The sequence below is a fragment of the Ranitomeya variabilis genome, chromosome 1, assembly GCF_051348905.1.
Source record: "Ranitomeya variabilis isolate aRanVar5 chromosome 1, aRanVar5.hap1, whole genome shotgun sequence".
Classification (NCBI taxonomy): domain Eukaryota; kingdom Metazoa; phylum Chordata; class Amphibia; order Anura; family Dendrobatidae; genus Ranitomeya; species Ranitomeya variabilis.
In genome coordinates, this window is record NC_135232.1 from 181,449,591 (window position 1) to 181,465,952 (window position 16,362).

A 16,362-nucleotide genomic window follows, 5' to 3' on the forward strand; every position below is an offset into this window, starting at 1 on the left:
CACATATTCAGTGAGTTTGGAAATTAAAGCATGTTGAGTGCTTCCTATTCTGTTAATACAGATCTAATTCAGCCCTATGTATACAGAGATGAAGAAGGTAAACTTGGCAATAAACCAAGTTTATATTCTTTGTAGGAATATTCTGACTTCATAACTAAGCTGCGAGTGCAGGGCTCTTGAAACTATGTTTATATGGATGACTCTATGTACCAGTACTCACACGAAAAGATTTCATCAGATAGCTTGACTCTACTGCTGGAAGCACATATGAAAATTCCAGAAGAAGGTTTAATTTCAAGCTGAATTATTGTAGTTAGGCACAATTACAATTGGAAAATAAGAAAATACTGATCGAGAGATGCAAAATAGGAGCTTGTTAAGATGGCTGACATACTAAAAATAATGAAGAAGAAGGAAGTGGTTACCGACATCAGAGCTAGGGAGGCAGACATGGAGAGAGCGAAGACAAACGTCCAAAAGGCAAACCTTATTACATAGCAAAGCAACAGCAACAACACAATACAATACTGTACGATTCTCAAGTCCTGGGACATGACAGGGAAGTCTGATTGAGTCTGACAGCAGCTTCCCTCCTTCACAGCATCATGATCTTGTGAAAGTTTATTAGACTGTACTGATATTTTAGAACATTAGTGCAGGAATAATAGATGATTTTCCAGATGTATAAAGTCTATGGGCAATCTTGAAGTTGTAAACACTTTTTTGCAGATATGGACAAAAATATTTTTGATGTGTGTCTTAGAGTCTAAAATAAAAACTAGTTGACTTTTTTTTCTATATAGGACCTTGACAATTAAATAGATTTACACAGCATTTAGCACAGTACATGAATTAGCGATACATTTGCATAAAAAAAATACATGAATATTTGCTTTATCCATGGACATTTCTTCCATTATACAGCAACAGTGTGCGATCTGTTTATAAATAGAAGGATTCTTCATCTTATTAATGATTCCTAATTACCGTGACAGGCAAAAGATGTATTTTAATACTGACAGCATTTCATTTTCTCATGATTGTTTCTTAATTTTATAAGTGCAAACGAGCAGTCCCATGTGCCTCATTATATTTTCTCTGCACAGTACATTCTCTTATTTTGAATACATTCAATTTTAACTAGGAGGTAAAATATAACTTTCAAATGTGCAGAATATCCGATGAATATACACAGAGCTATCTACAGCAGTTGCCAGTGACATTTTTTACTGCCTTATATTAACATATCCAGAGGAAGATAGAAGGATAGTTAGTTAGATAGATAGATAGATAGATAGATAGATAGATAGATAGATAGATAGATAGATAGATAGATAGATATTACACACGTTTGAAGTGAATTTTAAAATTTACTTAAGATATTGATATTTTAAAAGTTTTGTCCTGGCTGGTGAGTAGGCATCAATCAATGATGTCTTAGATCTTAGTGCCATATTTTCAATGCCCTTAGATCTTGCATATATATATTTTATCTACTCTTACTGACAACACTTCTCAGTTTTTGAATTTCCACAAAAATTTAAAATAACCAATAAATTTCGTTCAACTTCACAATTGTGTTCCACTTGTTGTTGATTCTTCACCAAAAATTTACATTTGGTATCTTTATGTTTGAAGCATGATATGAAAGGGTTGAAAAGTTCCAGGGGGCCGAATACTTTCGCAAGGCACTGTATAGCAGGCTATTTCCTGCTATTTAAATGGTTGGGATATGCAAAATAGGAATAATTACAAAGAAATCAATATATTTTCAGATATTGTGATACAGCTTTATGTTTCTATTTTGTTATATAGGTCAATATTGTTGTGTATGGATTATGATTGACGAAATATATTATGACATCTAACATAAATACTAACGAACATGGTGCTTCCATACACAATATGTTATAAAAGTTATTTGTTTAAAATGTAACAAAAATTAAGTTGACAGACCAGTTATTTAAAAAGAGTAGCCACGTTCACTGTAAATCTTGTAGACCCATAACAAATGCATAATTAATTGGTGCAAATTTACTAAGCAAAATGTGCCAACCAAGAAGTGGTATAAGGAAGAAAAAACAGTCTAACATGTAGCAGATAAGCTACATTTATCACATAGTGGAGAATATACATGTATACCAATCCTAATTTTTCAACAATAAAAAGTTAGACAATCTAATAATCTGCCAATTTAATCAGAAAGCTCATCATATTAGATAAATTTGGTGAATCTATGCACTATACAGTCTAGAGCTGCATTTGCAATGAAAGATTATCAAAAACAAGCATTCCTATGAACATTTCTAGTAATGCTCGTTCATGATAATCCTGTAGTGTACAGGCTGCCAATCGCTAAGTTAAATGTGTGAAATAACCTTTTTTTTCATCACAAAAGATCTTAATTGCAGCCGCACAACATCTCTTTAAACAGGACTCTACAGAGATGCTCAATTGGGTTTAGGTCAGGGCTCTGGCTGGGCCAGTCAAGAATGGTCACAGAATTGTTCTGAAGCCACTCCTTTTTTATTTTAGCTGTGTGCTTAGGGTCATTGTCTTGTTGGAAGGTGAACCTTCGGCCAAGTCTGAGGTCCAGAGCACTCTGGAAGAGGTTTTCATCCAGGATATCTCTGTACTTGGCCGCATTGATGTTTCCTTCAATGACAACCTGTCGTCTTGTCACTTCAGGTGAAAAACACCCCCATAGCATGATGCTGCCTCCACCATGTTTCACTGTTGGGATTGTATTGGGTAGGTGATGAGCAATGCCTGGTTTTCTCCACACATTCCACTTAGAATTATCACCAAAAAGTTCTATCTTCACCTCATCAGACCAGAGAATCTTTTTTTCTCCTAGTCTGGGAGTCCTTCATGTGTTTTTTAGCAAACTCTATGTGAGCTTTCATATGTCTTGCACTGAGGATAGTCTTCCGTCGGGCCACTCTGCCATAAAGGCCCAACTGGTGGAGGGCTGCAATAATAGTTGACTTTGTAGAACTTTCTCCCATCTCCCTACTGCATCTCTGGAGCTCAGCCATAGTGATCTTGGGGTTCTTCTTTACCTCTCTGGCCAAGGCTCTTCTCCCATGATTGCTCAGTTTGGCTGGATTGCCAGGTCTAGGAATACTTCTGGTGGTCCCAAACTTCTTCCACTTAAGGATTATGGAGGCCACTGGCTCTTAGGAACATTGAGTACTGCAGAAATTCTTTTGTAAATATAAGTGTCTGAGCAAAGGGTCTGAATGCCTATGACCATGTGATATTTCAGTTTTTCTTTTTTATTAAATTTGCAAAAATTTCTACATTTCTGTTTTTTCGGTCAAGATGAGGTGCAGAGTGTATATTAATGTGAAAAATTAACCTTTTTGAATTTACCAAATGGCTGCAATGAAACAGAGTGAAAAATTTAAAGGGGTCTGAATACTTTCCTTACCCACTGTACATCTCTTTAACATGAACTATACAATGGATAACCTAATCATTATGCGCCACCTTTAGAAAGGTTTGATGAACCTTGTGTTAACATTCCAGCATCTTTGATTAACATTGTTTCAGAGCAAACATTGGCAAAATATAAAATATCAAAATGCAGTAGTTTAGCTATTCATGTAATTACCCATTTACAAAGCAATTTTCTATATTAATAAACAAAAATCTATATTGTTGCAGCTGTTATGAAATACCAATTGTTACTTATATGTCTTTCAGGTGGTCGACCAAATTGACACTTTAACTTCAGACCTGCAACTGGAAGATGAGATGACAGACAGCTCAAAAACTGATACTTTGAACAGCAGTTCGAGCAGTACAACAGCTTCCAGTTTAGACAAGGTTAAAGTTCGAGCCAATGCACCCTTAATAAGTCCACCTACACATCCATCAGCCATCCTGACAGTACTCAGGAAGCCCAATCCACCACCACCTCCTCCGCGGTTAACACCCGTGAAGTTTGAAGAAACACAAAGGTTAATTAATTCAGCCAACAGTGGAAAAAATAATGGAGTGTTGCTTCGAAATGGTGGTTTGCCTGGAGGACCTGTCAAACTTCCTAATGGTGACAGATGTACAATTCATAACATCAAAATGGATAAAACGACTGGACAGCTGATGACACACAAACCAGAAAAAGATCAGTCATCAACAAGAGAACGTGTACGCTTTAGTGAAAACGTCTTATATCATGGTTATTGTCCAGACTGTGATGTTCGATCAGAAATGAACAATAGCGATGTATATCACCATGGAGAATCTATCCATTTAGCAGGGAAATTCCCTCATCACTGTCCTTTAGCACCTTCACAAATGCCATCTTTTCCTGTTGAAAATGGTGGCCTAGCAATTACCAATAGTGGTTGTCACCCTCCTTTAAAACCTGGAAATCAGCCTCCTCCAACCACACCAAAACCTCAAAAAACTATATTGAGGAAATCAACCACTACAACTGTGTGATATGATTTTTACATTTAGATTTTTGTTATAATAAATAATAAATATTTGATAATGAGCACTTTAAAGCAATAAATGACCAGATACAACCCTTCCGTCTCCAGAAGTATCAAATCAATCACTTGGTAAGTGTAATTTAACACATATTGATAATGAAATCTGTATTGCAGGTTAGGATGAGACAATAACAAATATTGTTCTGAGTTTGCTACAAAAATACAATTTTATATCATAAGTAATTTATAGAAACAGATATAACCAAATGCTTCAGATAAATACAATTTTGCTCACCATATTGAATACGAGTATTCAGCATTAAGTTCAGCATTAAAATAGCCATGACAGCATAAATAATCAGAATATTACATTTTCTTAATTTTAAGCAACCACTAAGCAGGAAAGACAATTTGTTTCATACAGATCAAAGAAAAATTAAGATTCACAAAGAAATAACTAAAAGGTGTAATTTCTACCGTAACATAAGGTGTATCTTATGACATAAGGAAATAATGGAATAACATACTATTTCTCTTCATTAAAGGGATTCATTCATGATGCCTTTTCTAAGTGCTTGCTTAGGACATATAAATAACAGAGAGCTGCTTGAACAATTACCCAGAGAAGTTGTCAAAAATGTTTCTTGCTTTGGCAATAGTTGCTTATCCATCACTTATCAAACAATCAGCTATTCATACCAAATGTATAGCCAGTTCAAACCCCTGATCAACTGATTCATGGGTCAGCTTAAGTTTAAGAAGGGGATTTTAATGGAATCTGTCAGGAGGATTTTACAACTCAAACTATCTATATCCAAAAGTAGCTTTTTCAAAGCCAATTCTACCAATAACTTTACATGGCCAGTCCATTCCTCCATTACTGAGAAATCAGTGTTTGAATTGATATGTAGATGACGAGGATAGATCTGAAGCCTCTGTCATTCCAGTTCTATTCCCCACCCGACTTAACTGACATCCTCGAAGCTGTATAACCTCAATAAAATGAGTAATCAGTTAAGCAGGAAGAGGCAATGCTGGGTGGGAAATAGAGCTGGAGTGACAGAGGCTTCAGATCTACCATAGGCACTTGTATATCAGTTTAATTGCTGATTTGTCAGTATTGGAGGAAAGGAAGGGTTGTTTGACTTGTCTTTGAAAAAGCTACATATGTGTATGAACACACTGCTCAAAAAAATAAAGGGAATACTTAAACAACAGAATATATCTCCAAGTAAACAAACTTCGGTGAAATCAAACTGTCCACTTAGGAAGCAACACTGTTTGACGTCAATTTCACATGCTCTTGTGCAAATGGAATAGACAACAGATGGAAATTATTGGCAATTATCAAGACACACTCAATAAAGGAGTGGTTCTGCAGGTGGTGACCACAGACCACATCTCAGTACCAATGCTTTCTGGCTGATGTTTTTGTCACTTTTGAATGTTGATTATGCTTTCATGCTCATGGTAGCATGAGAAGGACTCTACAACCCACACAAGTGGCTCAGGTAGTGCAGCTCATCCAGGATGGTACAACAATGCGAGTTGTAGCAAGAAGGATTGCTGTGTCTGTCAACGTAGTTTCCAGAGGCTGGAGGTGCTACCAGGAGACAGGCCAGTACACCAGGAGACGTGGAGGGGGCCATAGGAGGGCACCAAGCCAGCAGCAGGACTGCTACCTCTGCCTTTGTGCAAGGAGGAACAGGAGGAGCACTGCCAGAGCCCTGCAAAATGACCTCCAGCAGACCACAAATGTGCATGTGTCTGCACAAACGGTTAGAAACTGACTTCATGAGGATGGTCTGAGTGCCGGATGTCCACAGATGGGGGTTGTGCTCACAGCCCAACACCGTGCAGGACTCTTGGCATTTGTCACAGAACACCAGGATTGGCAAATTCGCCACTGGCGCCCTGTGCTTTTCACAGATGAAAGCAGGTTCACACTGAGCACATGTGACAGATGTGACAGAGTTTGGAGATGCCATGGAGAGCGATCTGCTGCCTGCAACATCCTTTAGCATGACTGGTTTGGCAGTGGGTCAGTAATGGTGTGGGGTGGCATTTCTTTCAAGGGCTGCACAGCCCTCCATGTGCTGGCCAGAGGTAGCCTGACTGCCATTAGGTACTGAGATAAGATGTTCAGACCCCCTGTGAGACCATATGCTGGTGCCGTTGACCCTGGGTTCCTCCTAATGCAGGACAATGCCAGACCTTATGTGACTGGAGTGTTTCAGCAGTTCCTGCAAGATAAAGCCATTGACGTTATGAACTGGCCCGCCCATTCCTCAGACCTGAATTGGATTGAACACATCTGGGGCATCATGTCTCACACCATCCACCAATGTCACGTTGCACCACAGACTGTCAAGGAATTGGCGGATGCTTTAGTCCAGGTCTGGGAGGAGATCCCTCAGGAGACCATCCGCCGACCCATCTGCCGCATCATCAGGAGCATGCCCAGGCATTGTAGGGAGGTCATACAGGCACATGGAGGCAACACACACTACTGAGCATCATTTCCTTGTCTTGAGTAGTGTTGAGCATTCCGATACCGCACGTATCGGGTATCGGCCGATACTTGCGGTATCGGAATTCCGATACCGAGATCCGATACTTTTGTGGTATCGGGAATCGGAATCGGAAGTTCCCAGTGTATGGTTCCCAGGGTCTGAAGGAGAGGAAACTCTCCTTCAGGCCCTGGGATCCATATCCATGTAAAAAATAAAAAATAAAAATAAAAAATATTGATATACTCACCTCTCCGGAGGCCCCTGGACATCACCGCTGGTAACTGGCAGCCTGCTTTGCTTAAAATGAGCGCGTTCAGCACCTTCCATGATGTCACGGCTTCTGATTGGTCGCGTGCCGCTCATGTGACCGCCACGCGACCAATCACAAGCCGTGACGTAATTCTCAGGTCTGAAATTCCTAGAATTCGGAATTTAGGACCTGAGAATTACGTCACGGCTTGTGATTGGTCACGTGGCAGTCACATGAGCGTCACGCAACCAATCAGAAGCCGTGACGTCATGGAAGGCCCTAAAAGCGCTCATTTTAAGCAAAGAAGGCTGCCGGTTACCAGCGGTGATGTCCAGGGGCCTCCGGAGAGGTGAGTATATCAATATTTTTTATTTTAATTCTTTATTTTACACAGTAATATGGATCCCAGGGCCTGAAGGAGAGTTTCCTCTCCTTCAGACCCTGGGAACCATCAGGATACCTTCCGATACTTGGTGTCCCATTGACTTGTATTGGTATCGGGTATCGGTATCGGCGATATCCGATACTTTTCGGGTATCGGCCGATACTATCCGATACCGATACTTTCAAGTATCGGACGGTGTCGCTCAACACTAGTCTTGAGTCATTTCTACTGAAGTTGGAGCAGCCTGTAACTTCATTTTCCACTTTGATTTTGAGCATCATTCTAACTCCAGACCTCCGTGGGATATTAGTTGTGATTTCCGTTGATAATTCTTAGGTTTTATTGTTCTCCACTAGTGTTGAGCATTCCGATACTGCAAATATCAGGTATCGGCCGATATTCGCTGTATCAGAATTCCGATACCGAGTGCCGATATTTTTGTGATATCGGAAATCGGAATCGGAAGTTCCTATAACTTCCCAGGCGTGTGCGGTGCGTATGGTTCCCAGGGCCTGGAGGAGAGGAGACTCTCCTTCAGGCCCTGGGATCCATATTCATGTAAAAAATAAAGAATAAAAATAAAAAATATAGATATACTCACCCCTTCGACGGACCCTGGACCTCAGCGGTGCAACCGGCAGCCTCCGTTCCTAAGAATGCAGTGAGTGTAGGACCTGCGATGACGTCGCGGTCTTGTGATTGGTCGCGTGACTGCTCATGTGACCGCTCACGTGACCGTGACATCATTGAAGGTCCTTCACTCTCTGCATTCTTAGGAACCGAGGCAGACGCTTGCAGCGGTGACAGCCAGGGCTCATCCGAGGGTGAGTATATCCATATTTTTTATTTTTATTCTTTATTTTTTACATGAATATGGATCCCAGGGTCTGAAGGAGAGTTTCCTCTCCTTCAGACCCTGGGAACCATCCAGGATCACTTCCGATATTTGTGTCCCATTGACTTGTATTGGTATTGGTATCGGGTATCGGTATCGGCGATATCCGATATTTTTTGGATATCGGCCGATCCAATCCGATACCGATACTTTCAAATATCGGAAGGTATCGCTCAACACTATTATCCACACATTCCACTATGTAATGAATATTTACCGTATATACTCGAGTATAAGCCGACCCGAGTATAAGCCGACCCCCCTAATTTTGCCACAAAAAACTGGGAAAACTTATTGACTCGAGTATAAGCCTAGGGTGGGAAATGCAGCTGCTACCGGTTAAGGTCAAAAATAAAAATAGATACCAATAAAAGTAAAATTAATTGAGACTTCAGTAGGTTAAGTGTTTTTGAATATCCATATTGAATCAGGAGCTGTTATGATCTGGTGACCTTGGAGCCGCATGAAACTTTCTCTGGAGTCGGTGGAACCTGTACTGACCGCAAATCCTGAACTAACACCGCAACTAGAAGTAGCCGTGGGGTGTGCCTAACATACCCTAGACACCTCGACACAGCCGGAGGACTAAATACCCCTATAGATGGAAATAGGAATGCTACCTTGCCTCAGAGCAGACCCCCAAAGGATAGGCAGCCCCCCACGAATAATGACTGTGAGTAGGAGAAGAATAGACGCACGCAGGTAGAAAACAGGATTTAGCAAAAGAGGCCACTCTAGCTAAATAGGAAAGGATAGGACAGATTACTAGGCGGTCAGTATTAAAACCCTTCCAAAAATATCCACAGCAGATAATACAAAAAGTTCCACAATCTAACTAAAGACATGGAATGTATATCTGCCACTCCAGAGAATCCAACAAGACTGAGAAAATACTGACACAATCTAAGCTGGACAAGAAAACACAAAGAATAGCACTGAATTGTGAAGCACATAGCATCTGTGCCACAGGAAAAATAAACCAGACACTTATCTTTGCTGATTTGGCAGAAAGGCAGGAGGAACCAAGCAGAGGTCCAACACCTCCCAACAACAATTGACAACTGGCAAGGACTAATGAATCCTGCACGCCTAAATACCCCAGTCAGAACTGCAATCAGCAGATACACCTGACCAGGACTGCAACTCAGGGGCAACTGCATTACCACCTACAACCACCGGAGGGAGCCCAAAAGCAGAATTCACAACAAGGAGCCCCATATAATGCTTTATACAGTTCATGATGGGCCACATAAGATGCTCCATATTAAAATATACCTCATATAATGCTGCACAAAGGTTAATAATGGCCCCATAAGATGCTCCATAGAAACATTTGCCCCATACAATGCTGCATAAAGGTTGATGGCCCCATAAGATGCTCCACACATTATAGCCCCATGAGATGCTCCATACATTATGGCCCCATGAGATGCTCCACACATTATGGCCCCATACGATGCTCCATACATTGTGGCCCCATGAGAGGCTCCATACATTATGGCCCCATAAGATGCTCCACACATTATGGCCCCATGAGATGCTCCACACATTATGGCCCCATACGATGCTCCATACATTGTGGCCCCATGAGATGCTCCACACATTATGCCCCATAAGATGCTCCTCATATATGCCCCATAAGGTGCTCCTCATATATGCCCCATAAGATGCTCCATACATTTGCCCGATTTGCTGTTGCTGCCATTAAAATAAAAAAAATCACATACTCACCTCTCTTCGCTCAGGCCCCCGGCACTTGCGATAGTCACCTTTCACGTTCCATCGCTGCGCGCTGCTCTGTCTTCCATCCTCGGCACTGACTATTCAGGCAGAGGGCGGAGCGCACACTAATCGCGTCATCGCACCCGCTGACCTGTACAGTCACAGCCAGAGGACAGAAGACAAAGTGGCCTGCAGCGATGGAACGAGGAAGGTGACTATCGCGCAATGCTCCCCCTCCCCTGACATACTCACCTGCTCCCTGCGCGGTCCCTGGCAGCGTCTCACTGTCAGATGGTCTCCGGGAGCCGGCGGCATCTTCCTGTGTTCAGCGGTCACATACCGCTCATTAGAGTAATGAATATACGTGCATATTCATTACTTTAATGAGCGGTACCATGTGACCGCTGAACACAGGAAGCGCTGCCCGGAGACCATGGGACACGCAGGGACAGCGCCAGGAGCAGGTAAGTATATCACAGCCGCCGCTCCCCCTCACCCGCCGACCCCACACCGACACTGACTCGAGTATAAGCCGAGAGGGTCACTTTCAGCCCAAAAAAGTGGGCTGAAAATCTCGGCTTATATTCGAGTATATACGGTAAAACTGGAATATTTCATTCAGTGATATCTAGGATGTGGGATTTTAGTGTTCCCTTTATTTTTTTGAGCAGTTTAGTTTGCGGGGTGAAGACCTGCTGACAGGCTCCTTTTAAAGACTGCTTTCTAGATACATTCATGTTAAATGTTCTAGTTAGTGCTATTTAGAGTCATGATTAGAGATGAGCGAATTTGATTGGTCCCTGCTTATTCGGCAAGCTATAGCGCTTGCTGAATAAGCTACAGCGGGAACTCGGATACATGGAGTGCACCGGCTGATCAGCTGTTCGGCTTCGCAGCTGCATGTGTCGCGGTTGTTTCACTGTCACAATACATGCATGGAGAGCCCAACGCACAGGCTTTCAATGCATGTGTTGTGACTGTCACACAGCCGCGACACATGCAGATGTGTCACCGAACAGCTGATCAGCGGGAGCGATCCAGGTATCCGGGTTCCCTCTGCAGCTTATTCGGTAAGTGCTATAGCTTGCCAAATAAGCAGGGACCCGAGCAATTTGCTCATCTCTAGTCATGATACAACTACATTGTAGCTCCTAATTCTTCTGCCTATACCTTAGTGACTAGTGCTAGTACTACAACATGTTTCCATTTATTGTTAGGTTTAGTGGTTCTTTAAATATTCCTGTTTATCTGTAATAAACCCCAAGGACTTGCTTTTCATTTGCTTGTTACCTTTTAGAGAACATATTGAACCGAAACCTACCTAAATGGATCCAGGAGGGTACTATATATGGCTACATGGACTCTATACTGAATACGACTGTATGGTGAGCAAATATGTTTATATCAATCCATTCTTAGCATTCACTGAATTATTGGGGTATAGCTTCTCTGTTTATGTATTCATTTATGCAACTGTGTCTGCCAAGAGATTACTGGAATTTGGCAGGTATGTTAGGAGAAACTGCTTATCCAGTATAACAGACTGTAATGCCTTTAGTAGAAGCTTATAGCTCTACACAATTTAATTAAAACACCTCTTAGACTAGAAAGGTCTTTACCCCAGCTAAGAAATATCCCATATTTCATTGTAAATTACCCACATTCTATTAAAAGGGTTGTCTACTACTTGGACAATCCATTCTGAATCCATTCATACTGTCCAATCAAGACAGAGCTGCGCACACAGAGAAGTTCTGTGGTCTATGACAGTCAATTAAAAGGAAAATCTACATCCTTATTCCTGGGAGGGAGACATAAGTTTTGAATGAAGGGGCTCAGAAAAGAAAAGAAAACATGTTTCAGAATCAGTGGAGAGTAGTGATGAGCGAATATACTCGTTACTCGAGATTTCTCGAGCACGCTCGGGTGTCCTCCGAGTATTTTTTAGTGCTCAGAGATTTAGTTTTCCTTGCAGCAGCTGAATGATTTACATCTCTTAGCCAGCTTGATTACATGTGGGGTTTCCCTAACAACCAGGCAACCCCCACATGTACTTATGCTGGCTAACAGATGTAAATCATTCAGCTGAGGCGATGAAAACTAAATCTCCGAGCACTAAAAAATACTTGGAGGACACCCGGAGCGTGCTCGGGAAATCTCGAGTAACGAGTATATTCACTCATCACTAGTGGAGAGGCAACATTTGGAGAAGGTACTCTGTTTAAATGGAAAAATCCAATGTAAGGTCTTTAAATAGCAGGGAGAATTACCAACTTGCATTGTCTGTCTCGGTGTTGCTTATCCCCCTTGTTCTTGCTGTTTACAGCCCCAACAAGCAGCTATTATATTGCAGTTAAGGTAAAAATATTATAAAATTATGATTTTTATTTACATTCATAGCATTAGATGTCGCCATATAAATTTGCAACCTGAGATTGCCTTAAGAATCATTTTATTTTATAAAAACTCCACAACATGAATAAGTTGTGGACTTCTCTCTCTTCATTTAATATTCAGACATAGTGTGAATATTTTTATTTTATTTACACTCCTGTGATTCCTTTATAGATACTATCATTTTAACGCTTTGATCATTCAAGTCTATTGTAAAGAGAGACGTGCAGAATGATTGGAAACCTTTTTAAACTCGGAGAAAACATTTTCCTAGAATGGAGGGACAATTGCTGTCAGGCGCTATTTCAGACAGAAAACATCGCTTTTGGGTCTGCAAAAGAAATACTTCTAATGTCGACACAAGGAGAGACAATAAAATGAGAATGTGGGATAGAGGAAGAAATGGGTTTTATAAAAGAGGTCAGATAAAATACACAGCTATGTTTAGTGAAAGAAAATATGAGACAGAGTAGGCTGTACTTATAGTTTTATTATGTATAGCTGGATATCTCTATATAATTAAAACATAGGAAAAATGCAGCAGTTGCCTTCAGTAGCCAATCAGATTGGATCACTTATTCTTTTTAGGTTATTTTGAATCAAAGCATCATATTCAATAATTGCAATTGGAAGCTATTTTAATTTTTCTTTTCAGCAGTTTTCATAAATTCCCACCTTATCCCCTGTTTAGAACATCAAATCGTGAGGTGATCCGTTTATTCCCTAGACTCGTGATGTCACATAGAATTTCACACTCATACTTGTCTATAAGCATACTTGCCTGTTCATGCTATTTTACCAAGTATGGCAGCTCCTATGGGGCCATGAAGCCAAGAAGCTCCACTCTACTTACAGATGAGGTGCAATCACTGCGGCTGATGAACTGTGAAAGAAAAAGTACGAAAAAATGGAATGCAGATTACTGGGAGACCACAGTAAGGAAAATAAGATATTAACCCGTTCATGACATATGACGTATATTTACATTATATGTCGTGACACACTGAGCCCGCATCTTTCCCAGAACATGATGACTCATTTATTATCAAAATGAGCAATTAAGTACACTGTGCCATACTGTATAATGTGATGACTGCAATATATTAAGAGGATGAAAACTTTGATGGGATCGCTTTTTTAATAATTTGTAGGGTTTTTATAAAGTTTCCCCTCTGCCCTCCTACTTGGTCAAGTGAGTTTTCTCATGGCACTGTACTGTGGACAGAGCAATTTAGTTCAGGGACAATATGATATCATACTGTGTATAAAATATCAAAGTTACAAAGTTATAAAATACAATACTAAACACAGTGAAATTATATAAGGCTTTTATTCTTTCTGCTCTTCTCGCAGAAACAAAAGTGTTAGAACAGAAAGTCCTTGGAGACAACAGATTATGTATTGATGTTACTAACAACTTTTTTGATAACTTGATTGATCAAAGCTGATGTGTTGTCCTTGACAACTTCTTCTAGAATTGAAGATGCTTGATGATATGCCATCTAGATCCTGTTTTTTCAAATTTGTGGCATTACTGGGTTACGTGCCTTTACAAGTCACAGCACAGCGTATGATCACATCCTATTCCTTAGTGCTGCTTAAATGGAAATGGTTATTGTTTAGCTGTCAGCATGGACAATAGGTACTTAGAAAGGTAATGTTTGTCATTACAGCAAATATCTGTCTAGAAACCTTGGTCATTATGTGCTTGTACTTTTTTTCAACTACACTTTGTTTTAATTTTCCTATAAAGCTTAATACGACTTTTGCACAAACTATGGAACGCAGAACTTTATGTGACTAATTGCTATATCGGATGCTATTATCCATGTGTTGCATTGTGTGTAGATTAAAATGTTTGATCCAGAACATTGCAGTAGAAAATAAAATCACACTGTGAGGAAACTGCTTCTTACAATCTACAGGGTGAGCCATGTATATGGATACACCTAAATAACATGGGAATGGTTGGTGATACCAACTTCCTGCTTGTGGCACATTAGTATATGGAAGAAGGAAAACTTTTTAAGATGGGTGGTGACCATGGCGGCCATTTTGAAGTTGGCCATTTTGGATTCAACTTTATTTTTTTCAATGGGAAAAGGGTCATGTGACACATCAAACTTATTGAGAATTTCACAAGAAAACAATGGTGTGCTTGGTTTTAACATAACTTTAGTCTTTCATGAGTTATTTACAAGTTTCTCTTTGTTTACAGCCATTGACATGTCGCAGAGGTTAGCATGTGAGGAGCAGATAGAAATTGTGTTGGTGTCTGGTGAACGCAGTACCCGGGTCATTGTAGCAGATTTCAATACAAGACACCCTACGCAAGAAAACGGTCACCATTTCCATGTTATTTAGGTGTATCCATATAAATGGCCCACCCAAAAAAGTTTGCCTCATCACTGAACATAATGTTCTGTGTAAACTGAGGGTCCTGTTACAATTTTTGTTTTGCCCATTCTGCAAATTCAGCGTGCCGATCTGGGACATCCCCGTTGAGATGCTGCAGCAGCTGGATTTTGTAAGGATGCCATTTGTGAGTAGATAATATCCCCCAAAGGGATGTTTGACTGATGCCAGATCGCCACGCTGAATTTTTTTTTTTTTTGCAAAGGATAAGATGGAAGTAAGTGTTAGGGTTGGCGGATTGCACTAAATAAAATATTAAATAAAATGCAATCGCAACCTGGGGTTCACCGTGCAGAGATGAACCTGCTGCTAGTGTTAACAATGCTGAAACAAAACAGCAAGCGTTGCCTTAAACACACTGTATTAACGCCACACAGTGTGATCAGAACACTGAGTACCAAGCTCAGTTACTTCACAGAGAGGTACTGCACTAAGAATACTAAGTACTATACCCTGTTAACGTCACAGGGATGTTAACATGTGGATTGAGCTTACTCTGCAGCTAAACTGTGCTAACCGCACATACAAATGAAGCAGATGCTCTGCCAAGAGAAGGAACTTTTATGACGCTAGTTACAATACCCTGTCGCCTTCACTGAGAGGAAGCATAAGGGTTAAGCTTGCTCTATAACTGAACTGTGCTAACCTCACACTGGAACGATCAGATACTAAGCCAAGCGGCTAGTTACCCCATCCTGATGCTACTGAACTTGTGCCTGGCCAGCACCCTAAGCGTGTAGCAAACTAGAGACTTAGGCGTAGAGCCATGGGTATGCAACTGCATAAGTGTGCAACCACGCTGCCAACGTGTACAGTCTCTGAGCAAAGACACACACATGTGCAGACAGAGTGGTAGATGAACCACCCACTCATACCAAAGCATAAATGACACTAGCACGCCAGCATACACCTGCATATCACTGAATACCATAGACTTGGCTGAAGATCCAACAGTAACCAAACGTATACCATGAGCCTGAGCAAGATGCTGGGACTGACATCTGTGCTGAGCAGCAATCACAGCCGCCAGACCTGAATGGGAGACCACAGTAGCAAATATAGCTTGGGATCTATCCCGCACAGCGAGAGGATCCCGATGCCTAACATTAAGTGTCCAATTTTTAGCATGCTATCAATATTCTATGTACACTAGAGAACAGAAACCTGCAGTTCCAGAAAACATAATCAGTTTTTGACAACTATGAGAGACAATTACCTTTCACAACTGGTTCAGGTCCCAACAAGAAGGGGGACACAGCTAGACCTAATATTAACCAACAGGCCAGACCGCATATCAAATATAAGGGTTGGGGGTCACTTGGTAATAGTGATCACAAAATAATAAG

General features: G+C 40.8%; 1 protein-coding gene across 2 annotated transcripts in view; it reads left to right on the top strand.

Annotated features, from left to right (window-relative positions):
* PRR16 (proline rich 16) overlaps nt 1–16,362 on the top strand; it is a 585,607-nt gene that overhangs the window by 344,033 nt on the left and 225,212 nt on the right. Inside the window, exons 2-3 of one of the 2 annotated variants that reach the window (XM_077290869.1) lie at nt 3,709–4,571; nt 11,505–11,592. In XM_077290869.1, the coding sequence (XP_077146984.1) occupies nt 3,709–4,449 (741 nt within the window). In that variant the 3' untranslated portion in view covers nt 4,450–4,571; nt 11,505–11,592. The remainder of the gene's footprint in view (nt 1–3,708; nt 4,572–11,504; nt 11,593–16,362) is intronic. The other variant, XM_077290878.1, reaches the window with a different exon arrangement.